This window comes from Symphalangus syndactylus, chromosome 14, assembly GCF_028878055.3.
Source record: "Symphalangus syndactylus isolate Jambi chromosome 14, NHGRI_mSymSyn1-v2.1_pri, whole genome shotgun sequence".
NCBI classification, from domain to species: Eukaryota; Metazoa; Chordata; class Mammalia; order Primates; family Hylobatidae; genus Symphalangus; species Symphalangus syndactylus.
The window spans coordinates 66,715,732-66,742,494 of record NC_072436.2 but is presented as its reverse complement, the minus strand read 5'-3'; the positions used below and the strand labels follow the sequence as shown (position 1 = coordinate 66,742,494).

Below are 26,763 nucleotides of genomic sequence, written 5' to 3'. Positions count from 1 at the left end.
TGGGAGGCGGGAAGCATGCAGGTGCAGGCCTCCCTCCCTTCCCTCCGCCTCCCTCTGGGGTGTGTCCCCCACCGTCAACCCACAGCCACAACTCACTCGCCCAGGGCTCGCTCGCTCAGCTGCGACCTCCACGCCCGCCTAGTCCCACTGCCAATCCGAGTCGCCGGGGGAGGACTGAGCTCGACCCAAACCCTCACGCCTATTGGCCCGGGCGGCCCAGGTGACAGCCGCCATCCACGGCCTCGCCCACGCGGCCCCCGCCCCCTCCCGGGATCTGGCAGCGGGCTGGGATGTAGGCGGTGGAGTAAGCAGTGCCGGAGCGGAGCGCGGCCACGGGCCGGGGGCGGCGGGGTGTAGGGATGGAGGGAAGGTGTTGGCCATCCTGCTGAGAGCACCCCGGGGCGGCCCCAGAAAAGGCGAAGAGGAATCCTGGAGGAGCAGGGGGAGGGAGCTCAGCTGGGAGTGAGCGCCCGGCCGGAAGCGCCCCGACTGCCACGGAGAGCTGTCTCCGCTCTGGCACGCTCTGAGGGGTTCCCTCCTCCATTTTGTGGCTCTTCAAACATGGCCAGATGGACAAAGTTGGAGGCCTAGCGCTCCCCATTCCGCTTCCCTGTCCCCTGCTCCTTCCTTCAGCGAGGAGCTGCCTCGACTTGACCAGCACTGACCGTCCCAGTTCCCTGGAGAGCTAGTCCCTGAGGGCGGGAAGCCAGGGTTAGTCTCCCGCGAAGCCGGGACAGCGGTCATTTCCTTCTTGCACAAGCATCATCCTGGCACGTCCGTTACTCAAAGCTTCTCCCCAGGCTGCACTTGCCTCGCTGCCCATCGTTCCGTGTTCCCGCTCCGAAGAGAGAACCCGCTGCCCTCAGGTTTCCCCCTCCCGCCTTATTGCCTTTTCGGGGGAGAGACTTCAGCTCTCATCACTCTACTCAGCAGCAGTCGGCTCAGCTGATCTGTCCTGTCTTGTGGAAAGCTTTCTTTTCTTTACCATTTCCCTGCACTCTTCTGCACTTTTCTTCTTGGCTCACTGGCCGAGTCCTCTGGGTTTTCCTTTGCTGGATTTTTCTCCCCTTCCTGACCTCTTAGGTGTTCAGGTGCCCAGGGCTTAGTCCGGAGTCCTGTTTTCACCGCCACTCCCTCATGTAATCCCATGAATGGTGCTCACAGAAGGCTCTAATCCTAGCCTTTCCTCTGAACTCCAAAGGGTATATTTGTGAAAAGAAAACAACTCAAGGCCCTGGCCCAAGTGAACTCTCCACTTATATACAAAACAACAAAAACCGTGGCCGCCCAATTCACTATGCCAAAAGGAAAAAATCAAGCAGAAAGCTGAATTATGCAAGAATTTGCCTTTCTCTATGTTCCTAAGCAGATAGCTACAGATAAAAGGTTAAATGTCCCCACAGGTAGCTGCTCTGTCCTCACCTTATGGTGTCCGGAATTGGTGGGTTCTTGGTCTCACTGACTTCGAGAATGAAGCCGCGGACCCTCGCGGTGAGTGTTACCGTTCTTAAAGGCGGCGTGTCCGGAGTTTGTTCCTTCTGATGTTCGGATGTGTTCAGAGTTTCTTCCTTCTGGTGTGTTCGCGGTCTCGCTGGCGGGTTCGCGGTCTCGCTGGCTCAGGAGTGAAGCTACAGACCTTTGCGGTGAGTGTTACAGCTCTTAAAGCGGCGCGTCTGGAGTTGTTAGTTCCTCCCGGTGGGTTCGTGGTCTCGTGGTCTCGCTGGCTTCAGGAGTGAAGCTGCAGACCTTCGCGGTGAGTGTTGCAGCTCATAAAGGCAGTGGGGACCCAAAGAGTGAGCTGAGCAGCAGTAAGATTTATTGCGAAGAGTGAAAGAACAAAGCTTCCACAGGGTGGAAGGGGACTCGAGCGGGTTGCCACTGCTGGCTCGGCAGCCTGCTTTTATTCCCTTATCTGGCCCCACCCGCATCCTGCTGATTGGTCCATTTTACAGAGATAGGAATGGTCTGTTTTGACAGGGCGCTGATTGGTGAGTTTACAATCCCTGAGCTAGACACAAAGGGTCTCCACGTCCCCACCAGAGTAGCTAGATACAGAGTGTCGATTGGTGCATTCACAAACTGTGAGCTAGACACAGGGTGCTGATTGGTGTGTTTACAAACCTTGAGCTAGATACAGAGTGCTGATTGGTGTATTTACAATCCCTTAGGTAGATATAAAGTCCCCACCAGAGTCAGGAGCACCAGAGTCAGGAGCCCAGCTGGCTTCACCCAGTGGATCCCGCAGGGGGGCCACAGGTGCAGCTGCCTGCCAGTCCCGTGCCGTGTGCCTGCACTCCTCAGCCCTTGGGTGGTCAATGGGACTGGGCACCGTGGAGCAGGCGGCGGTGCTAGTCCGGGAGGCTCCTGCCGCACAGGAGCCCACAGAGGAGGGGGAGGCTCAGGCATGGCGGGCTGCGGATCGCGAGCCCTGCCCCGCGGGGAGGTAGCTAAGGCCCGGTGAGAAATCAAGTGCCGCGCCGGTGGACCGGCACTGCTGGGGGACCCAGCACACCCTCTGCAGCCGCTGGCCCGGGTGCTAAGCCCCTCATTGCCCGAGGCCGGCAGGGCCGGCCGGCGGCTGCGTGTGCAGGGCCCGCCAAGCCCACGCCCATGCGGAACTCCAGCTGGCCGGCAAGGGCCGCGCGCAGCCCCGGTTCCTGCTCGCGCTTCTCCCTCCACACCCCCCTGCAAGCTGAAGGAGCCGGCTCCGGCCTTGGCCAGCCCAGAAAGGGGCTCCCACAGTGCAGCGGTGGGCTGAAGGGCTTCCTCAAGCGCGGCCAGAGTGGGCGCCAAGGCCGAGGAGGCGCCCAGAGCGAGCGAGGGCGCACGCTGTCACCTCTCATTATCTTAAGTACTGATTTACAGAGCAGGAGGCAAATACATAATTGACTATTCCCCTGCCTGTTCCTTTTTCTATTTGTGCAATGTGTGGATTCAGTAACGATCATGTTCTCCCTCTTTCCCCTCCAGCCCTCTCCTCCCTTTTAAATATTGCAGCCCTCAAAATTATCTTTAGATAAAGGCACAGACCTCCCTCCCAAGCATGTCCTTAACCTTGGCAAAATAAACTTCCAAATTGAGAGCTGGTTTTGGTTTACAAACTGGCAGCCAAAGGAAGTGACTCTGAGTGGAGGTGGACCTGACCTTTGACAAATCTATCAGTGCTTGGTCCCAGCTTGGGCTATTTTTATTGCTCAAACAGGACAATTTGCTGAGGCCTGGGAGCTCCCCACTCCAGAGAATCCCTGATCTCCCAAAATTTGGTTGAGCTCTAAAGTTTATTTTGCTGTACACCTCTTATTCTGCAGTTTTTCGTACTCCCAACAAAGAAGGCGAGTTTTCCTGCTTCCATGAAGATAGAGAGGAGGCAACTCCTTTCTGGAATTTCATCTGGCTTCCAGCAGGGAAGGTGAGTCTGAGTTTTTTTCCTCCTTCTAAAATGGTAAAGAGCAGTCTTGAGCCTCGACCCTATTCCTAGATAAGCAACTGAATTGGAGTTTTGTCTTGGAAACTCTCCTTAGTGACTAAAGTTAAGATTAACAACCAGCTGGACTTAATTTCTCCCTACCATCAGAGCGCTCAATAATACAAATTGTGCGATCGTTTCTTTTGCTTAACTGTTTGTTTGTTTCTGTTGTTGTTGTTGTTTTGGTCTTTTTCCCATTGGGTTTGACCAGCTCTACCTGACTTGGTCAAATCTGAAGGAAAGTTGAAATTATGGAGAACAAGGCCTTTGAATTGGCTAAATTACCACAGCTGAGCGGAAAAAAGGAAAAAGAAAAAACAGGCCAAGCATCCTGATGGTTTCCCTGCTTCTACTCTTTTGGTTTTTTTTTTTTTTTTTTTTTTTTTTGAGACAAGGTGTCACTCTTGTCACCCAGGCTGGAGTGCAGTGTCCATGATCATGGCTCACTGCAGCCTCCAGCTCCCAGGCTCAAGTGATCCTCCCACCTCCACCTCCCAAGTAGCTGGGACTACAGGTATGTGTCACCATGCCTGGCTACATTTTTTTGTATTTTTTGTAGAGATGGGGGCTTGCTATGTTGCCCAGACTGGTCTCCGACTCCTGGGCTCAAGTGATCCGCCTCCCTCAGCCCCCCGAAGTGCTGGGATTACAGATGTGAGCCACCTCGCTGGCACCCTGCTTCTACTCTTGACTCTAGAGATTGTCATTTCTCTGTTCTACACTTGCCCTTTTATAGTGTACTGCAGGGGCCTAGAGTGTGTGAACCACATTTCCCAGGCTCTCATGCCAGCTGTCTTCTGCCAGTAGGGGGCACTACAAGGAAATCAGAAGGCAGGAGGTGGAGAGTAACTTACTGCTTCTGAATTCAATCGTGTGGCAGTTGCTGGCCATTTCTATAGTGAAAGTGGAGGAGGGATTATGCTTTACTCTAGGAATTCCTCCCATGGTCAAGGTGGCATCTCTCTAGTAGACAGAGGATAAAAGTGATAGTGTCTCCAAATGGCACAGAAGTTGGTGCAGTTCCATTGGTTCCAGCTAAGGCTATTTTTAGCAGCTTTTTTATCTATGATGTCACCCCATTATTCTTTTTGACATCTATTACTCTTAAAATTCCCTCTGCATGAAATAACTAGATAGTTTATCTTTCATGACTGGACTCTGATAACACTTTGCTGTAGCCTGTTCTCCACCTAGCTGTTGGTGTCTGAAGGTACCCTGATCATGTTAATTCACTGCTTAAAACTTTCCAACAGCCTCCCCTCACGTTTAGAATAAAATTCAAAATGGGAATTTTTCTACACATATTCTACAAGCCTTAAATGCCCTTGGCCCCTGACTACATCTTCAACCTCTTTTTGTAGGATTCTCCCACTTAGTGAGTTCCAGCCAGAGTAGCTCCCTTGCTGTACACTACTGAGCACTCTAAACACGTTCCCAGCCCAGGGCTTTTGCATTCATTCTGTTTCCTTTGCCTGTAGTGTCCAGCTGTCATTCTCACTTAATTCAATTGCTGCTTCAATATTACCTCCCTAAAGAAGCCTTCCCTGACCACCATGTCTAAAATATCAGTCTCTGCTACTTTCTGTCCCTGACCGTGTTTTATTTTTCTTAATATAAATGTATCTGTTTGTTTGTTGTTTTCAATGTGTTTTCCTCACTGGAATGTCTCGTAAAGTCAGGGTCTTTGTCATTCATGTTCACTGTAGTGTTAGTACCTTGAATAGAATGTGGCCCATAGTAGGTGCTCAGTAAGTATTTATTGAATGAATGAATGAATGAATGGTACACTCTCACATACTCTAATCTTAGTGTCTTGGCACTGTCTACTTTTGTGGCTTTCTCAACAGCCTGTAATTTGAAGCTTAAGGAGATTCATGATGAAGCAAGGAAATTGGCAAGACAATCAAACTCTTCTTCACTTCTACTGCTTGCTTGCCTGCTTTGGACAAAAACAAAAAAATCCAGCCCATGTGGAAATACCATAGTTAAAGTTGGGAGACAGTAGGTGAGAAGGCAAGCAGGCTTATATAACAAAGAAAAGCAGTAGCTCCAACATACACGAAATGTTTAATTCAATTATGTAAGTTACTGAGAAGTGCTTGTGCATAGGAAGCCAACCCACTAATATCAGTATCTAGAACCATGTAGTGACAATATTTAAATCAGTTCAAAGGCCGCCACAGAGTGTACCCAATAATCTTTGTTTATCTGATCCGAAAGAGTAACCAGTTCCACATGCTGAGCTAATAAATATTGTGTAAGGAACTAGGTAAATTGAGATATGAATCATGCTTCCGTTTAAAAAAAATGTAAATAATGAACAGAATTCCAGTGTGGAATTAGAACAGGAATCAGTTTCACCTAGGGCAGATTAATTGCTGAGTAGCAAAGAGTTGCTGCTTTTGCTGAGGATAAGATGTGAGGATTTCTTTCTTTCTTTTTTTTTTGAGGCAGAGTCTTGCTCTGTCACCCAGGCTGAAGTGCAGTGGTGCAATCTTAGCTCACTGCAACCTCCACCTCCCAGGTTCAAGCAATTCTTCTGTCTCAGCCTCCTGAGTAGGTGGATTACAGGCACGTGCCACCATGCCCAGCTAATTTTTGTATTTTCAGTAGAGACAGGGTTTCACCATGTTGGTCAGGCTGGTCTCAAACTCCTGACCTCATGATCCGCCGCCTCAGCCTCCCAAAGTGCTGGGATTACAGGCGTGAGCCACCGTGCCCCGCTGAGGATTTCCTACAAACGAGGTACTCTGATTCTAATGGCATAATCACCAAGAGTTTACTACCAACTCTTGAACATTTTCTTTCTTAGTTAGAGAAATCAACTAATAGCATTTTGTTGGGCATATTTAAAAATCACATCCAAGTGCTTTAATAGAACAAGGTGATAAATTTATGGAACCAAACAGAGGACTGGGAATTCTTTTACTACACTCCCAAGCTGAAACATTCTCCCTTCAGCTTTTGAATATGATATACTCATTGATTTAAGTAGCTATGGGTAATGAAATCACCACAGCAGGATATAGGGGTAAGGGGTGAGTCCTCACAAGCTACTCCTTTCAGAAATGCAGTAGACTGTAGTGATTTTACTATGCCTGCCCACTATACTTTTCCACCCTCCTTTTTCAGCTAAAAAAAAAAAACAAGTTTTTGTTTTTGTTTTTATTGTGGGTTATCTACTCTATGACCCTTCTCCACCACAACCTTTAGATCTTTGATCTGCTCAGTTGTCAGCAGAGAGAGTTTTCTTAAAGGCAAGGATGAAACAGACACTTTTAATCATTTAAACCTCAGGGGGACTAAGGTAGTGAGTGTGTACCCAGGAGTTCTTTCTGCCTTCTGGCCCAAATTTCATTACATTTTCATTGGATACTACATAAATACAAAACAGTGCCTACAGTAAATTATTACAGAGTTTATCTACCTGTATCTATGACCCAGAACATTACCAGCATTCCTCTTAGGCCCCTACCCAATCACCACTATAGAATTTCTGGGTGAAAGTAAATACATGTTTAACTTTAGAGGCCAAATAATTTTTCATTTTTTTATACCAATTTATATTCCCCACCACACAGTCTAGCAGCTCCTTTCTAAAACTTGACTAAAAAAAAAATTACCCATTCTGGTGGATGCATAGTGATCTCTCTCTCTCTCTTTTTTTTTTTTTTTTTTTTGAGACTGTCTCAAAAAAAAAAAAGAGTGTGGTGGTATGATCTCAGCTCACAGCAACCTCTGCTTCCTGGGCTCAAGTGATCCTCTCACTTTAACCACCCTAGTTGCTTGCATTACAGGTGCGTGTCCCCATGCCTGGCTAATTTTTAATTTTTAGTAGAGACAAGGTTTTGTCATGTTGCCCACGCTGGTCTCGAACTCCTGAGCTCAGGTGATCCGCCCACCTTGGCCTCCCAAAGTGCTGGGGTTACAGGTGTGAGCCACTGCACCCAGCTTGTAGTGATATCTCCTTGTGATGTTAACTTGCATTTCCCTAGTGACTAATCACGGTGAGTACCTTTTCATGTGTATTGACTATTTGCACATATTTCCACAGCTGGGAATAGCAGATTTTATGAAAGGTGTTTAAGACAACAGACCTGAATTGAAGCCTCAGACTGCCTTGGACACCTTTCCTAACTTTCAACCCACTCTTCTTCAGCAAATGCCAATATAAATGTTTGTGTCCACAGACCAGTAATCGAAAAGAACAAACATGGGACCATAGACACTACACACATGCACACATGCATATAACTCTAAGGAAAAAGGAGATACAGACTTTTACAAAAGATGAAGCATTCTGATGTGTAGTTCTCACAATCTCTTAAGGCAGTGACACATGATCTTTGGGGGTGGGGGCGGAGGCGTTAGCCCAAAGGAAGTCTGTGAGGGATTAAAGAATAGATTATAAGAAAACAGGAGAGGGCAAACTCGAATTGAAACTCAGGAAAGAAAGAGAAGAGAAAAGCACACCTTAATAAAGATTAAGGTTGCATGAGAACAAAAGGTAAGAGATACAAAAAGAGAAGTTTGACAAAATTACATAAAATGAAAAGGAGACAAATGATTCCATTTACATGATATACTTAAAATAGTCAAATTCATAGAAACAGAAAGTAGAACAGTGGTTACTAAGGGCTGGAGCAGGGGGCAAGGGAAGCGGTTATGGTAACAGAGCTACCGCTTGATGGGGACAGAATTTCAATTTGGAATGATGAAAAAGCTCTGGAGGTAAATAGTGGCGATGATTGCACAACATTGTGAATGTACTTAACGCCACTGAATTTGTTCACTTAAAATGATTAAAATGGTAAAATATACATAAAAGATACAAAAAATACATAAAACATGTGGATGTAAGTTTTCAATTCATTTGGGTAAATAGCTGGTATGTGCTTATTGGAGACCTATGCTTAGCTTTGTAAGAAACTGCAAAACTCTTCCAAAGTGGCTGTACCATTCATCATGCATTCCTATCAATATATGACAGTTCCTGCTGTGCCACATCCTTGCCAGCGTTTGGTGGCATAAGTGCTTTGGATTTTAGCCATTCTCATAGGTGTGTAGTGGTATCTCATTGTTTTATTGCCAATTCCCTGATGACACATAGTGTTGAGTGTCTTTACACATCTTTATTTGCCATCTGTACAGATTCTTCGGTGAGGTGTCTGTTTAGACCATTTTTAATTGGGTTGCTTTTTATTGTTGAGTTTAAAGAGTTATTTGTATATTTTAGATAAATAGTCTTTTATATAAGATATGTTTTTACAAAGATTTTCTCATAATCCTTGGCTTGTCTTTTCATTCTATTAACAGTGTTTTTTTACAGAGCAAGTTTTAAATTTTAATGAAGTCCATTTTATGAATTTTTTCTTTCATGAATTGTGCTTTTGGTTTTGTATCTAAAAAGTCATTGCCAAACCCAAGGCCATCTAGATGTTCTCCTATGTTATCCTAGGAGTTTTATAGTGATGCATGTCAGGAAGAAAAGAAAGATATAAGATCTTTCTCTAGGTTTTGGTTTTGTTTTGTTTTTTGGCATGTGGATATCTAATTGTTTCAGTACCATTCGTCAAACAGGCTGTCCTTTCTCCACTGAATTGCTTTTGTTTCTTTGTCAAACCTTAGTTGACTGTATTAGTGTGAATCCATTTTCAGTTTTGTATTCTGTTCTATTGATTTGTCTATTCAGTCATCAATGCCACATTATTGTGTTTACTCTACCTTTATGGTAAATCCTATAGTTGGTAGTGTCAGTCTACCAACTTTGTTCTTCAACATTGTGTTGGCTATTCTGGGTTTTTGCTTTTCCATGTCATCTTTAGAATCAAGTTTGTCAATATCTACAAAATAAACTGCTAGATTTTGATTGAGAGTGTTGAATCCATGTATCAAGTTGAGAAGAACTGGCATCTTTTCAACTTCAACTCTTCATTTCCGTGAACATGGACTGTCTCTTCATTTATTTACATCTCCTTTGGTTTCTTACATCAGAATTTTATAGTTTTCCTCATATAGATCTTGTATATATTTAGATTTATATCTAAGTATTACCCCCCCTTTTTGGTGCTAATGTAAGTGGTGTTTTTAATTTTAATTTCAAATCCAAAGTGTTCATTGCTATTGTATAGTAAAATAATTGACTTTGTATAATAACTTTCATCCGGATACCATGCTATAATCACTTATTAGTTCCAGAAATCTTTTTTGTTGATTATTTGGGATGTTCTACCTTGATAATCATGTTATCTGTGAACAAAGGCAGCTTAATTTCTTTCTTCCTAATATGTATACATTTCCTTTATTTGTCTTATTACATTAGCTAAAACCTCAGTTACGATGTTGAAAATGAGTGGTGAGAGGGGACATCCTTGCTTTGTTCCTAATATTAGCAGGAAGGCATGCAGCTTCTTTTGACTACTATGTTATCTGTAGAATTTTGTAGATGTTTGTGATCCAAGTGAGGCATTTTTATTATTGAAATAAAATAGATAAATAAAACTTACTATTTTAACCATTAAGGTGCACAATTCAGTGACATTAAGTACATTCACAATGTTCTGCAACCATCAATATCATTCACTTTTAGATCATTTTCATCATCCCAAACAGAAATTGTACCCATAAACAATAATTCCCCTCTTGCCCTCTTTCAATCCCCTAATAACCTCTATACTTTATGATTTTGACTATTCTGGGTACCTCACATAAGTATAATCATACAATATGTGTCCTTGCATACTTGTACAAGTGTCCTTGTATAATAGGCCTGCATATGGCTTATTTTCCTTAGCACAATGTTTTCTTTTTAGGGGAAAACAGGGTCTTGCTCTGTTACCCTGGCTGGAGCGCAGTGGCACAAACATGGCTTACTGCAGCCTCAATCTCCCAGGCACAAGTGATCTTCCCACCTCAGCCTCCTGAGTAGCTGGGACCACAAGCATGTGCCACCATACCTGGCTAATTTTAAAATTTTTTGTAGAGACAGGGTCTTGCCATTTTGCCCAGGCTGGCTCAGACTCCTGAGCTCAAGGGATCCTCCTGCCTCCATCTCCCAAAGTGCTGAGATTATAGGCAAGAACCACAGCACCACCAGCCCTAGCACAATGTTTTTAAGGTTCATCCATGCTATAGCATATATCAGAATTTCATTTCTTTTTAAGGTTGAGTAATATTCCATTGTAAGTATACCACATTTTGTTTATCCATTTACAAAATGGACATTTGGGTTGATTCCACCTTTTGGCTATTGTGAATAATGCTGCTATGAACACTGGTGTACAAATATCTGTTTGAGTCCCTGCAGCATATCATAATTCTATATTTGTTAAAGATCTCATATACTATTTTCTATAGTGGTTGTACCATTTTACGTTCCCATCAGCAATGTACAATAGTTCCAATTTCTCCACATTCTCACCAAAACTTGCTTTGTTTTTTTTCTATAATGACCCCTATAATAGGTATAAAGTAATGTCTCCTTGTGGTTTTTATTTGCATTTCCCTAATGACTAGTGATGCAGAGAGAATGTTTTCATGCCCTGATTAGCTGTTTATCTTCTCTGGAGAAATGTCTGTTCAAGCCCTATGCCTAGTTTTTTAGTTTTTTGTTTTTGAGACAGGGTCTCTCTCTCTGTCACCCAGGCTGGAGTGCAGTGGCGTGATCTTGGCTCACTGCAACCTCCGCCTCCCAGGTTTAAGTGATTCTCCTGCCTCAGCCTCCTGAGTAGCTGAGATTACAGGTGGCTGCCACCATGCCCAGCTAATTTTTGTGTTTTTAGTAGAGATGGGGTTTCACCATGTTGGCCAGGCTGGTCTTGAACTCCTGACCTCAAGTGATCCACCTGCCTCAGCCTCCCTGGGATTACAGGCATGAGCCACCATCCTCAGCCATATGCCTAGTTTTGAATTAGGCTGTTTGTGTATTTTGTTGTTGTGAGTTGTTAAGAATTTATGTCCAAACATAAATCCCTTATCAGATATATGCTATGCAAATACCTTTTCCCATTCAGAAGGTTACCTGTTTGTATTATTAATAGTGTCCTTTTATGTACAAAAGTTTCTAATTTTGATGAAGTCCTATTTACCTATTTTGTTGTTGTTGCTTGTGCATATCCAAGTAATCACTGCCCAATCGAGATTTCCCCTTATGTTTTCTTCTGGCAGGCTTAGTGTTTGCTCTTATGTTTAGGTCTTTGATCACTTTTTTTTTTTTTGAGATAGGGTCTCACTCAGTCACCCTGAAATACAGTGGTGCAATCAGAACTCACTGCAGCCTTCATCTCCCAGGCTCAGGTGATCCTCCCACCTCAGCCTCTTGAGTAGCTGGGACTACACATCACCACACCTTTTGTGTGTGTGTGTGTGTGTGTGTGTGTGTGTGTGTATTTTTTGTAGAGACAGGGTTTTGCCATATTGCTCAGGCTGGTCTTGAACTCCTGGGCTCAAGCAATCAGCCCATCTTGACCTTCCAAAGTGCTGGGATTATAGGTGTGAGCCACTGTACCCGGACTGATCACTTTTGAGCTAATATTTATATATTGTAAATAGGGGATCAACTTCATTCTTTTCTATGTGGGTATCCAGTTTTCCCAGCACAATTTGATGAAAAGACTCTTCTTTTCCCATTGAATGGTATTGGCACCCTTGTTTAAGTCATTTGGCCATATATGCAAGGGTTCATTTCTGCATTCCCAATTCTGTCCATAGGCGTGTCTTTATGCCAATACCACACTGTTGTGATTATGTAGCTTTGTAGTTTGTTTTGGAATCAAGCAATCTGAGTCCTTTCACTTTGTTCTTCTTTGTCAAGACATTTTTGGCTATTTGGGTTCATTGAGATTCCATATGTATTTTAGGGTGGATTTTTCTATTTCTGCAGTATGTCTTAGGGATTTTGATAGAGATTGCATTGAATCTTTAAATTGCTTTTGGTAATATTGTTATCTTAACAGTATTAAGTCTTCATATGCATGAGTATGGGTTGTCTTTTATTTATGTCTTCTTTAATTTCTTTCAATTATGTTTTATAGTTTTTAGTGTACAAGTCTATTGCCTCCATGGTAAATTTATTCCTATGCACTTGATTCTTTTTGATGCTATTAAAAATGGAATTGTTTTCTTAATTTCTTTTTGGGATCATTCATTGCTAGTGTATAGAAATGCAACTCATTTTGTGTGTTGTGATTTGCATCCTGTGACTTCTGACTTTGTTAATTGGGTCTAATGGTTTTGTGGAATGTTAAGGGTTTTATACATATAAGATCATGTTATTTTTGAACACAGGTAATTTTACCCCTTCTTTTCCAATGTAAATGCCTTTTATTCTTTTTGTTGCCTAATTGCACCATCTTAAACTTTCAATAGTATTGTGAATAGAAGTGGGGAAAGCAGACATTTTTGTCTTGTTCCTGATCTTAGGGGAAAAGCTTTTAGTCTTTCACCATTGAGTATGATCTTAGCTGGAGGTTTGTCATATATGGCTTTTATCATTTTGAGGAACTCCTTCTATTCTCACTTTATTAAGTGTTTTTATTTTTCAAAGAAAAGGTGTCTTTATTGGTATAGTGAGATTAGTATCTGTATATGTTACCTTTTCTATTTTTTGTTTGTTTGTTTGTTTGTTTTGAGATAGAGTCTGGCTCTGTCACCCAGGCTGGAGTACAGTGGTGCGATCTCGGCTCACTGCAAGCTCTGCCTCCCAGGTTCAGGCCATTATCCTGCCTCAGCCTCCCAAGTAGCTGGGACTACAGGCGCCCGCCACCATGCCTGGCTAATTTTTTGTATTTTCAGTAGAGACGGGGTTTCACCGTGTTAGCCAGGATGGTCTCTATCTCCTGACCTCGTGATCCGCCCACCTCAGCTTCACAAAGTGCTGAGATTACAGGTGTGAGCCACCGCACCCAGCCTACCTTTTCTATTTGTTGTCCTTGTTACTTTTTCTTCCATTGTGGTTTTAACTGAGCACTTTATGAGATTCTATTTTCTTCTCTTAGCATATTGATTATATTACTTTTTAAAAACTTTTTCATTAGTTGTCCTAGAGTTTGCAATATACATTTACAACTAACCTAATTCCACTTTTGAATAACCCTATTCTTCTTCATGGGTAATGCAAGTGCCTTAGAATATTCTCAGTTCCTCCCTCTTGACACTTATAACACTGTGTCGTTCATTTTAGCTATGCACAAGCTGTAATAACCAAATACATTGTTGCTATTATTTTCATATATTTTTATCAATTAAAAATAAGAAAGATAAAATATTTTACCTTCATTTATTCCTTTTCTAATACATAATTCCTTTCTTTATGTGTATCTGAGTTTCTGAAGTATTTCAGAAAATAGGCTTGGCATCATTAGTAGTATGTGATCTCTAGTAATCGCAATGAGACACCACTTCCCACCCACTAGTATGATATAACTAAAATCAAAAGGAAAATCACAAGTGTTAGCAAGGATGTGGAGAAACTGGAAACCTCATACACTGCTGGTGGCAATGAAGAATGGTGCAGCCACCATGGGAAACATTTTGGCAGTTCCTCAAAAAAAATAGAATTATCTGCCTGTAATCCCAGCACTTTGGGAGGCTGAGGCAGGCATATCACGAGGTCAGGAGATCGAGACCATCCTGGCTAACACGGTGAAACCCCGTCTCTACTAAAAATACAAAAAATTAGCCAGGCGTGGTGACGGGCACCTGTAGTCCCAGCTACTCGGGAGGCTGAGGCAGGAGAATGGTGTGAACCTGGGAGGCGGAGCTTGCAGTGAGCCGAGATCACACCACTGCACTCCAGCCTGGGCAACAGAGCAAGACTCTGTCTCAAAAAAAAAAAAAAAAGAAAGAAAGAAAAAAATAGAATTATCATATAACCCAGTAATTCCACTCCTAGGTATAGACTCAAAAGAAGTGAAAACAGGTGTTCAAACAAAAACTTGTACATGAGTATTTACTGCAGCATTATTCACAATAGCCAAAAAGTAGAAACAATCTAAAAGTCCATCAACTGATTAATAAACACCATGTGGCATATCACACAATAAACTATTCAGCCAGAAAAAGGAATCAAGTTTTGAGAGACATGCTACAATACAGAGGAATCGCGGGCCAGGCATGGTGGCTCATGCCTGTAATCCCAGCACTTTGGGAGGCTGAGGCGGGCGGATCATGAGGTCAGGAGTTCAAGACCAGCCTAACCAACATGGTGAAACCCCATCTCTACTAAAAATACAAAAATGAGCTGGGCATGGTGGCACGCACCTGTAGTCCCAGCTACTCAGGAGGCTGAGACAGGAGAATTGCTTGAACCCGGGAGGCGGAGGTTGCAGTGAGCTGAGATCGTGCCACTGCACTCCAGCCTGGGTGACAGGTGAGACTCTGTTTCAAAAAAAAAATACAGGAATTGCAAAACCATCATGCATGCCAAGTTCAAAAAGCCAGACTCAAAAGGTCACATGTTCTATGATTCCTTCATTATGAAATATCCAAAATAGGTAAATCCACAGACACAGAGAGCAGATTAGTGGTTGCCAGGAACTCAGGGAGAGGGGTGTGGGGAGTGAGAGGTTACTAATCTGAGTTTCCTTTTCGTTATGATAAAAATGTTTTGGAAGGGTTAATTTTATGTTGTATGAATTTTACTTCAATAAAATCTAAGGCCAGGCACAGTGGCTCATGCCTGTAATTCCAGCACTTTGGGAGACCAAGGCAGGAGGATCTCTTGAGCTTGGAAGTTCAAGACCACCATGGGAAACATAGCGAGATCTCATTTCTACTAAAACTAAAAAAAAAAAATTAGCAGAAGTGGTGGTGCACACCTGTAGTCCCAGCTACATGGGAGACTGAGGTGGGAGGATTGCTTCAGCCCAGGAGATGAAAGCTACAGTGAGCTATGATCATGCCACTGCTGGAGCCAGGGAGACAGAGCCAGATCCTGTCTCAAAATAAATAAATAAATACATACATACGTACATACATAATCTTCTGGAAAAAAAGAAACACTTTTTTTTGGAGTGCAGTGGTGTGATCAGAGCTCACTGTAGCCTCGAACTCCTGGGCTCAAGTGATCTTCCCACCTCAGACTCCTAAGTAGCTGGGACTACAGACACGTGGTTTTGTTGTAGAGATGGGGTTTTGCCATGTTACCAAGGTTGGTCTTGAACTCCTAGGCTCAACCCATCCGCCCGCCTTGGCCTCCCAAAGTGCCGGGATTGGAAGCGTGCACCACCATACCTGGCTGAATGTTTTATTCTATAGCATCCTATTCTATATCATAGTTGAAATATTTTGCGTTACCTCTTTGAAGATGTGAGTTTTCTCCCTATAACATCTATTTTTTTTCTGGTTGCTTTCTCCTATAATTGGATTTTCACAAATAATCTGATAATACTGGGTTGCTTGTTAACACTTGAGAGGGAGAGAAATAAGCTAAGGGAAGCACTGGTGACATTGGGTGCCTTCAACTGTGGGCTCCTCTCCTGGGAATCTGGTGGGCTTTGCGTGAGAGAATACCCAATATTCAGAGTGTTTTAAGGATTTTCTTTTTGGGCTGGTCTAATTTTCTATAAAAGACTCTAAAACTCTTTTGCTTTGAGGATGAGGCCACCGTAGCTGCCAACATTCTGGGAGCTGAGTAGCAGAAGAGAACACAGATTTATTTTCTACTTTAAATGAAAGTTGCCACAAAATTAATTAAAAGGCAAAAATGCTAAAAGTTAATCTTTTATATTGACTGTATAGCTCCAAATATTGTCAGCATACATGTAAATTTTAAGAGGTTCCATTTTATAAAAGCTTATATGGCAATACCTGAGATAGGACTTGAACAAGCACTTAATATACACTCACTGACAAGATTAAGTACATTCATAGAGAAGTACAAAGAAAACTAGATCAGCAATAATATTTTACAGGACTATGAACCACTCTCCAGGAGAAGAAAGATGTTTGAAATAAGAAAGAGTAAGTAACCTTTACATCAAGGAAAATCTAATTTGTATATTTAGAAACCATGATAAAATTAACAGGGAAAAGTTTACTTAAAATTATAGCCCCTTTCTTGATCTCCAATAGGATAGTGCAATTCCTTAGAATAACCAAGGAAACATCCCTGATATTCTTTCCATCCACAGTTAAGAGTAAAAGCTGTCCAAATAACAAGGTCACCTTTCATACTTAACATATGGCATATAACCATGGTCATTGAAAACTCTTAATGAAAATTCCTGCTGAAAGGACGGTGACAGCAAGAGCTAAAGCCATTCCACAATAGAATATCAGCTGCCTCACTGTCAGGATCTCTCCAGCGGTGGACATTGCATACTGGGTGTTTTCTTCTGGTCTCATCAGTAGAAGCGTCTGGCTCTCTGGTCTGATGATATCAGGCAAAATGATTCCATCAGTTACTTCTCTTCCCAGGATAGGTAGATCTGTTTGCAGAGAATAGTGGGGCATTCAGTTATATCCGGGTCAAGTAAAGGCATATTATGAAGTTTACATAAGAATATGTTGTAAATAATAACCCTCAGTTATCAGTTAGTGTATGTGAAATTACATTTAAAAATATTTCATAGGAGAACCCACAGGTGATCTCACCAATTACTACGGCTGAGACAAGTTTTATTGAGCAAGAGAGCAGGATCTTGCAAACTGAGCAACTCTAGCTGCACTGTGTCAGTTTTCGTACATCAGACATTGAATATACTAGAGAATGGCCTCTGTTACCTGAGGAGGTAGGCATGGTTTCTTTATTCCCTTTTAGTCCAGCTTGAACCTGTGCCTAGAAACAAGTGTCACATGAGTAAATGCAGAGTAAGTTTAATCACACTAGTAGTTGTTTGCTAAAACTTTGACTTAAAGCCATTGTGGGCTGGGCGCAATGGCTCACACCTGTAATCCCAGCACTTTGGAAGGTTGAGGTGGGTGGATCACCTGAGGCCAGGAGTTTTAAGACCAGCCTGGCCAACATGGCAAAACCCCATCTCTACTAAAATGCAAAAAAATTAGCCAGGTGTGGTGGTGGACTAATCCCAGCTACTCAGGAGACTATGGCAAGAGAATAATTTGAACCCAGGAAGTGGGGGTCGCAGTGAGCCAAGATTGCACCATTGCACTGCAGTCTGAGTGACAGAGTGAGACTCTGTCTCGAAAAATAAATAAAGCTACTATGAAACCTACTGCTAATGGGTTACAGTATCTAGCACAGTCTGTCTTGGTCCTGGATGTGCCGTAAAGCAAGAGAACAACGCCAGAAAAACACAGGCTCAGTTCACAACAATAATATAAAAAGCTGCTGTTGCTAAAGCGGCAAGTTTAACATATCATTTGCACTTGTGCCCTTTAGTGTTCCAAAACACAGATAGAAGGAAGAAAGTCTAAAGGTCAATGGTATTGTGATCTAATGGGTAGTTTATGGCCCATTTTAATCTCCTATAAAGTTTAGTCCCTGAATAAATCAAACAGAAGATAGGAAAGATAGAATGCATCATAGTTAGGCAAATCTAAAACGTAAAGGTGGTCAAAGCTTAGACAGTGATGGTTGATATGCCTAAACTCATCTTGTTTCCTTATTAATAATCCCTAAGCCAACCACCCATCTCTTTTTTAAAAAAAGTATTATTATTATTTTTAGTAGAGATGGCTTCTTGCTATGTTGCCCAGGCTAGTCTTGAACTCCTGACCTCAAGTGATCCTCCTGCCTCAGCCTCCTAAAGTACTGGGATTACAGGTGTGAGCCACTGTGCCTGACCATCCATCTTATCTCAAGCCTGAAACAGTAAAAACAGCTTGGCCAGGCATGGTGGCTCACACCTGTAATCCCAGCACTTTGGGAGGCTGACGTGGGTGGATCACAAGGTCAGGAATTCGAGACCAGCCTGGCCAACAAAGTGAACCCCCCCTGCCTGCCACGACCCGCCACCGTCTCTACTAAAAATACAAAAAATTAGCCAGGCGTGGTGGCACGCACCTGTAATCCCAGCTATTTGGGAGTCTGAGAGAGGAGAATCGCTTGAACCCAGGAAGCAGAGGTTGCAGTGAGCTGAGATCACGCAATTGCACTCCAGCCTGGGCAACAGAGCGAGATTCCGTCTCGAGAAAAAAACAAACAAAAAAACAGCTCCCAGTTCAGCACATAGATGCTCACATCAGTGAAGATGCAGACTCTCTCCATATGTTGTTGTTCTGCCCCCAAAGTACTTCCCACAGATAACAGATACTTAACATACTGCTTTTATGAAACTACGGACAAAATAGAAAGAGGCATAAAGAACAGCTAACAAGTCAGTATAAATAGGAAACAAACTACTATTTTCCTACAACTAGTACACCCAAACAGCAAAATATATGTATCTTTAAATTAAGAGACAGGGTCTTCCTCTGTTGCCCAGGCTGGTCTCACACTCACTTGGGCTCAAGTGATCCTCCTGCCTCGGCCTCCCGAAGTGCTGTGATAATAGGTGTGAGCCACCATGCCTGGCCCTAATTCCTTTTCTTTTTTAGGTTGAGTCCCTGGTTAGTAGATATTAAATCAGCTCTATATAAAGAGGAGAATGTGCTGAAATATGTTTTCTTTTGCCTCCCCTCCCCACAATGTTAGATGTATTTCATGATTCACAGTGAATCATTCTGCCAATAGCATTTTTACCATTTTGACCCTAAGAGGTTCCTTACCATGCCATGGGATTAAGTAGAGCCATTGTTCTAAAATAATACACTGACTGTTACCTGCTCCACAACTTTATTCCAGTTTATCCTCAAGATGTACACCAGATAGAAAAGGGCTTGAAAGAAGACAAACTATCAATCCAGACCAGAGACCTATGGGTGTAAAACGAAATCAGAGTTTAGATTTTTTTTCAATTCTGTTCCTATGAGCATTAAAATTCTTCCCTAACTACTGTATCCATAGAGTGAAATTTCAGTTAATTTCCCTAAAATTTTAGATAAAATTTTAGATAATTATGGACAAAGATTCGATTCAGGTTTACCACTGAGCTATTCATGGCAATCATTCAATCAATGAACGACACAAAACCTCCAAAACTGTTTGCTGTTAACAAATACTTGCTGCCTTCAGTTTTATGCCAGGTATTGTTTTAAGGGCTAGAAATACAGAACTGAATAGGCAGACGAGCTAGGTGTCCTTGGGAGTTTATATTCTACTGTGCAGGACAAATAATAAACAAGGAAGCAATCATGCAGTCATTTTAGGAGTGAGAGGTGCCAGGACAGACACCGGGCAGAGCCATGTCATAGCACCAAAGACTTGCATATGAAAATGTGAATGAGACAGCCAGGCCCCTCTAAGGTGGGACCTGGCAGCGAGAAGACACTATGAGAAGTCTAGGACGGGCACTGCAGGCAGAGGGAAAAGAAGAATCCCAGCCAGAGGAGTCCCAGGAGCTGAGGGGCCAGTCAGAAAGGAGCACAGTGGCAGGGGAGCATCCAGGAGATGGAGTCAGAGAAGCAGGCTGAAAGGATGTGCGTGCCATGGCAGGACCAGGGTTTATCCTAAGGCTGACGGGGACCTGCCACAGAGCTCAAGCCTGGGGTGTGCATCCACAGATGTGAGACCTGATGCTTTCAAAAGCTTGCCTTGAAAACAATCCCTCCAACCATTGGATGGAAAAAAGTATTGGGAATCCAAGAGTGCTTGGTAGAGAAGAGACAGTAATAAATATGGCTTGTTCTGTCCCCAAATAAATAATGACAAATTCCAGCTTGAAATAAAATATCCTATGGGTCCCAGCCTGTACCAGTCATTTAAATGAGAGATGACACAGAAGACACTTACTCATTAATCCACCAGATGACATTTCCAAAAAGAAGATAAGAAACAGCCCCTGTGTTTGTGTTGACACAAAGTTCTTGTCACAGCTGCAAGACTAATACTTCACAAAGAAATGGTGACAGAATCAGAGTTTTTTACCTAGTAAAAATAATGCGCTGGTTGGATAGAGAACAAAAGGAGTTATCTGAATACATATTACAGGACTCATTCCATTTTCTAGTTAGACTTTTTAAAAACAAAATAAAACTCACTGTTGCTAAATCTATAGAAAATGAAGATGTGGACATATATGCAAAACACATATATAACAACTTATCCCAAAAGCACATAAGTTAATTTGCACAATTCTTTACATTTAGAACCTCAATAAAGTGGATAATTTCCTTAAAAAATATAACTTACCTATGTTGACACAATAAAAGAAAGTCTTAACAGACTGAGAAGAAATTGAGAAAGCTGTACAAAGAATAAACTACTTCAAAATGCCAGGTCATGGCAGTTTCATGGAAGAATTACACCAAACCTTTATAAAACAGAATTCTTATACTACTTAAATTGTCCTGAGGCATACAAAAAGGTAAAATTTTTAATTATCTTTATGAAGTGAGTATAATATTAATATCATTAATATCAAAACCTAACAAAGATACACAAAAAATACAATTACAGACCAATCTTATTTATAAATTTTAGTGCAAAATTTTTAAATAAAATGTTTAAAAAGTGTAGCAGTTCAATAAAAGAACAAGATATCATAATCAGGATAGTTCAATATGAGGACACCAATTAATATTATTTATCTTCACGATAGACCTAAGGAGAAAAATTATAGAATCATTTCTAATAGCACTAAAAAGGCATCTGGCAAAATGCTCAACTATTTTTGTTTCAATAAAATAGACTTCGTGGACATTTTCTGAACATGATTTCAAAAAACACAAGCACATACATACATAGGTGTGTGTGTGTGTGTGCATTTTTTTGTTGTTGTTTTTTGTTTTTTTTTTTTGAGACAGAGTCTCATACTGTCGCCCAGGCTGGGGTGCAGTGGCGCGATCTCGGCTCAGTGCAACCTCTGCCTCCCAGGTTCAAGCAATTCTCCTGCCTCAGCCTCCCAAGTAGCTGGGATTACAGGCGCCCACCACCAGGCCCGGCTAATTTTTTGTATTTTTAGTAGAGATGGGGTTTCACTATGTTGGCCAGGCTGGTCTCAAATGCCTGACCTCATGATCCACCCACCTCGGCCTCCCAAAGTGCTGGGATTACAGGCGTGAGCCACTGCTCCTGGCCGTGCGCGTGTATTTCAAGTATTTCAACCTCAAATGCCAGGAACACTGGCAGCACTATCACTAAAGTAATGAATAAGACAAGAATTTCCACTGTTACCACAACTTATTGTACTACTAGAGGCATTATGCCGGAAAAAAGAGAAGAGCAGGGCCCTGTTCTTCTCTTTTGTAGTGCTTAACCAACAGGGATTGACAATTGTATAAATAATTACCGAATCTGGCCCTCATTCAGAGGGCAGGGCCATGTTTATTTTCTTTGCCACTGCATTTCCAGTGTATTTGTATGGAGGAGGCACCGAATAAATATTGGGGGAGAAAATAATTTTTCCTATTATATAAGGGCAACTTTCTAGTTGATTGCTTTTTTTTAAGAGTTATTTTGTTTTCTTGTTTCCAGTGGGGCTGGAGCCAATTGTTTTATATCTCAAGCAGTTTATCTTAATATGACAAGTGAGATTTGAGACAAGTCACAGGACTCAAACACATACCTATTATCAGCCGGGAGCTGCAGCTCGGGCACAGCCGGCGGCTGCGCCCTGCCACCACCATGAGGGCCAAGGGCCTCGGTGGCCTGGAGCGCTTCTGCAGCCCCGGCAAGGGCCAGGGACTGTGGGCTCTGCAGCCCTTCCAGGTGGGGGACTTGCTGTTCTCCTGCCCGCCCTGTGCCTATGTGCTCATGGTCAACGAGCGGGGCAACCACTGCGAGTACTGCTTCGCCAGGTAAGAAGGATTGTCCAAACGTGGAAGATGCAAGCAGGCATTTTACTGCAATGTGGAGTGTCAGAAAGAAGATTGGCCCATGCACAAGCTGGAATGTTCTCCCATGGTTGTTTTTGGGGAAAACTGGAATCCCTCAGAGACTGTAAGACTAACAGCAAGGATTCTGGCCAAACAGAAAATCCACCCAGAGAGAACACCTTCAGAAAAATTGTTAGCTGTGAAGGAGTTTGAATCACATCTGGATAACTTAGACAACGAGAAGAAGGATTTGATTCAGAGTGACATAGCTGCTCTCCATCACTTTTACTCCAAGCATCTCAAATTCCCTGACAATGATAGCCTCGTAGTACTCTTTGCACAGGTTAACTGTAATGGCTTCACAATTGAAGATGAAGAACTTGCTCATTTGGGATCAGCGATATTTCCTGATGTCACATTGATGAATCATAGCTGTTGCCCCAATGTCATTGTGACCTACAAAGGGACCCTGGCAGAAGTCAGAGCTGTACAGGAAATCAAGCCGGGAGAGGAGGTTTTTACCAGCTATATTGATCTCCTGTACCCAACGGAAGATAGAAATGACCGGTTAAGAGATTCTTATTTCTTTACCTGTGAGTGCCAGGAGTGCACCACCAAGGACAAGGATAAGGCCAAGGTGGAAATCCGGAAGCTCAGCGATCCCCCAAAGGCAGAAGCCATCCGAGACGTGGTCAGATATGCATGCAACATCATTGAAGAGTTCCGGAGGGCCAAGCACTATAAATCCCCTAGTGAGCTGCTGGAGATCTGTGAGCTCAGCCAGGAGAAGATGAGCTCCGTGTTTGAGGACAGTAACGTGTACATGTTGCACATGATGTACCAGACCATGGGTGTCTGCTTGTACATGCAGGACTGGGAAGGAGCCCTGCAATACGGACAGAAAATCATTAAGCCCTACAGTAAGCACTATCCTTTGTACTCCCTCAACGTGGCCTCCATGTGGTTGAAGCTAGGGAGACTCTACATGGGCCTGGAACACAAAGCTGCAGGGGAGAAAGCCCTGAAGAAGGCCATTGCAATCATGGAAGTAGCTCACGGCAAAGATCATCCATATATTTCTGAGATCAAACAGGAAATTGAAAGCCACTGAAACTGCAGCATTTCAGTTTTCATTTAAACACTTAGTTCAGAAACCTTAAAGGATTTGAATATTCCAAATTGCACACGTCACTCTAGCATCTCTGTAAAATAATTGGAATGAAAATACTTCTTGCACTTAAACATTGCACATGCCATACTTTGAGGTTAGTCTGAATCTTGAACTTTAATACCAAATTAATTTTGAATGCTTTTGTTTCCTAAGAGATAATGGCATGGTTTCATATGTTATACTTTGGACAGACAGAGTTTTAAAAATGGAATTATTTTTTCTTTCATGCCTCTTGTAATGTTCTGAACAAACTTGAATGATGAAAGAAAATAAAAGAGATATCAGAAAAAAAAAAAAAAAAACACCATATGTATTATCCTGAGTTTAGTGGCAAACATCAGAGATATTCCAATGGGAAAACCAAAGACATAATACCCAATGGCATTCAAGATAGCGCCAATCTTTTTTTTTCCTGTGCCTCTCGGGACTCCACCACAGGCACCCTACAGAGAGGAAAACCAAACCCAACATTGCTGTCAAGTCTGTCATCATCACAAGGCTCAGAATACTACATTCATATTCCACAAATATGGATGCAGTCAAATGGCCCTAACTCAAAACAGGCACAGCACATTATGTAAGAGAAAAAGGAAATCTTGTTTCTGAAGTTAGATTGACAACAACAGCAATAAAAAACCACAGCTCCTTTCATCAGAAACCTATCAGGTAACATGACTTAAATCTCTAACTCTTTATCTTGACTATTTAAAAACATTTTGTAAGTTAAAAACAAGATGTAGAGGTTTCATCAATAGCATCTCTTCAGAAGTTAGCCTAATACCATGGCTGAGAAACATTAACGCCATTGCAGGCTTCTCATCCACACTTCTTACCACAGTTTCAATGGGTGCCACATCTTCAGGATGACATGGACAAAGTGCAAGAAATTCCATGGAAAAAAAGCAAGATGACTAGTGCCTAGAAATCATGTCATGAGGAAAAAACTCAAACTGGGAAGAAGCCGGATGGGCTGATTCTGGGGTAGAGCAGGTCTTCAAACCCTTGTACACCCACAGATCAGCCTAGACAGGGACTTTCTAGTGCTCAGAGTCAACTCAAAGGTGGCATGGCCTGCAGTGGAGGGTTCAAGCAAAGGTCACCTCACCACTTGGATACAACACCTGGCATTCAGGCACCAGAAGAAGATAGAGGAGGGGAGAACTCACTTGGCTCACAAGCCGCTTCTCTACCTTGAGAGGCTACACTCTTTAATAAACCATCTTCCCCCAAGTGACTCACACTGTCTAAAGCAAGAGCTTTCTCTTTTTAAAAATAAAATCACCGACATTTAATTTCTAATTAAAAAGCTAGAAACACAAAACAAATTTTGCTATCTTTATTAAAGTAAAATCACTCCAAATACTCACTGCAAGTAATAAATGAAAAGGAGCAAAAACAGGCATCACTTGGCTCACAAGGGAAGTTATATCTCTGTTAGAGGAAAAGAAAGTAGCTAGTGATCTAAAAATCACATTAAAGTGGGGTATTAATTAACTACTGATCTGACAAACCTGACAAATTTATCAGTAAATTCAGTCAAAACAGTACATTTCTTTTTTTATAAAGTCAGTACATAATAAAACCTCACTGATTTAAAATTTATTATTATATAAAATTTAGGTTAAAATGGACAAAGCTGCCACTATAGAAGATAATTCTGAAAACTCTTTATCTGGATATATAAATGTGGGAATTGGGAAGAACCAATACAGGTTTCAGCCTGGGTGTGGGAATCGTCCTCAAAAATGGAGTTGAAAGCCAGTATTCACATAGGAAGCATTTGCTTCCTCAGGGAGCCCCTGAACTCTGTTCAGTTATGGTGGAAGATCTGCCTGGGGAGCTCTGCAGAAAGATGCTGGAGCTCTGGAGAGGGACACAGCAGAGTAACTGGATACCCGTGAGATGGATCCAGAGTGGGTAAACACATGAAACAGGTCCAGTGCCCTCTCCCACTTACCCTACGGGGACGCCCGCTGGTCAACAGGTGCCACCAATTTAGACAGAGCCTACAGGACATCCTCTGACTCAGAGGAGTGACCTCTTTGGAACAGCCCACCAATCAATGAGTGAATAAAGAAAATATGGTATATATACACCATAGAATATAAGCCATACAAAAGAAATAATGAAATAATGTCTTTTGCAGCAACTTGGATGGAGCTGGAGGCCATTATTCTAAGTGATGTAACTCAGGAATGGAAAACCAAATACTGTATGTTCTTACTCTTAAGTGGGAGCTAAGCTATGTGAGTATGCAAAGGCATACAGAATGGTATAATGGGCACTGGAGACTCAAAAGCTGCAGGTGGGATAGGGATAAAATAACTACATATTGGGTACAATGTACACTACTCAGGTGATGGGTACACTAAAATCTCAGACGTCACTACTATATGGTTTATCCATGTAACCAAAAACCACTTGTACCCTGAAAGCTATTGAAATAAAAACATATTTTAAAAATAGAAAAATAAAATACATTTTCAACATTAAAAAAACAAAAACAAAAATACAAATGTTAAATCAATGTTCACCAGACATTGAGGAAAATCAACAGCACAAAAAAAGGAAAGACCAAAATAAGCCTGCTAATACCAACAGGAAACAAAGAATGCAAGGAACATGAGATTAAAAAAAATTTTTTAGTTATAATTGCTATTATCAGAGACATTTATCAGCTAACAACAGGCAATTAAGGAAGAGGAGCAATTGGGAGAAAAGTGATTGGAAATGAAAAATATGAACACTAAAATAAGACCTTTTTTTAGAAACTGGATAATGAATAGACATGGCTAAACACTACGTTTCAACTTGAAAGATAAAGTTGAGAAAATATCCCAAACACAGAGATAGAAACTGGGAGAAAAGAGACATGTCAGATTAATCCATACATTCTATCCTTTATCCAAAAAGAATTCCAAAAGGAGAGAACAGGAAAAAAGGAAAAGGAGTAAATTTTTTTTTTTTTTTAAAAAGAGTAAATTTCCTAGAGCTAAAGAAAAATCCAGTGCTTCAGACTGACAGTCTACAAAACAGCAAGCAGAATATAAGAAAAAAGATTCACCCACACCTAAGCACACCCAGCAGAGACAAAAATAATATCTGAAAGATTTCCAGAAAAAAAAAATTTTCTTCTACAAAAGAACGAGAGCCAAATCAGCATGAGAAGCCTCTATCCAGGTGACATCATGAACAACAGTGGTGTAGGAAGCTCAAGAATCAATCCCTTGTGAGACTGATGGAGAGAGGTATCACAGTCAATGATTTCAGCACTCTGGAGGCTAGTGAGAAACTCGCAGTGAGCAACAAG

The 26,763-nt window shown here is 42.1% G+C and overlaps 3 protein-coding genes and 1 pseudogene across 8 annotated transcripts in view; 1 reads left to right on the top strand and 3 right to left on the bottom strand.

Annotated features, from left to right (window-relative positions):
• The window catches only part of ALDH3A2 (aldehyde dehydrogenase 3 family member A2), a 62,229-nt gene extending 60,350 nt beyond the window's left edge, over positions 1-1,879 (bottom strand). For 2 of the 5 annotated variants that reach the window (XM_063617831.1, XM_055242034.2), the window contains exon 1: positions 666-1,410. In XM_063617831.1, the coding sequence (XP_063473901.1) occupies positions 666-744 (79 nt within the window). In that variant the 5' untranslated portion in view covers positions 745-1,410. The other 3 variants (XM_055242033.2, XM_055242026.2, XM_063617833.1) reach the window with 3 other exon arrangements.
• Positions 1-26,763, bottom strand: part of LOC129462235 (multidrug and toxin extrusion protein 2-like) — a 145,687-nt gene that overhangs the window by 79,629 nt on the left and 39,295 nt on the right. The window contains exon 7 of one of the 2 annotated variants that reach the window (XR_010115662.1): positions 23,079-23,168. The exons of the other annotated variant lie outside the window; for it this stretch is intronic. The gene's annotated coding sequence lies outside the window, so the exon portion shown is untranslated. Of the gene's footprint in view, positions 1-23,078; positions 23,169-26,763 lie in introns of those variants that run through there. 2 annotated transcript variants of the gene reach the window in all.
• LOC129462231 (N-lysine methyltransferase SMYD2-like) lies at positions 230-23,755 on the top strand. The gene is made up of 4 exons (XM_063617843.1): positions 230-711; positions 1,404-1,643; positions 3,309-3,409; positions 21,942-23,755. The coding sequence occupies exon 4, from the start codon at positions 22,344-22,346 to the stop codon at positions 23,391-23,393; it is 1,050 nt and encodes a 349-aa protein (XP_063473913.1). The 5' UTR covers positions 230-711; positions 1,404-1,643; positions 3,309-3,409; positions 21,942-22,343; the 3' UTR covers positions 23,394-23,755.
• Positions 16,153-24,940, bottom strand: LOC129463014 (multidrug and toxin extrusion protein 2-like; annotated as a pseudogene).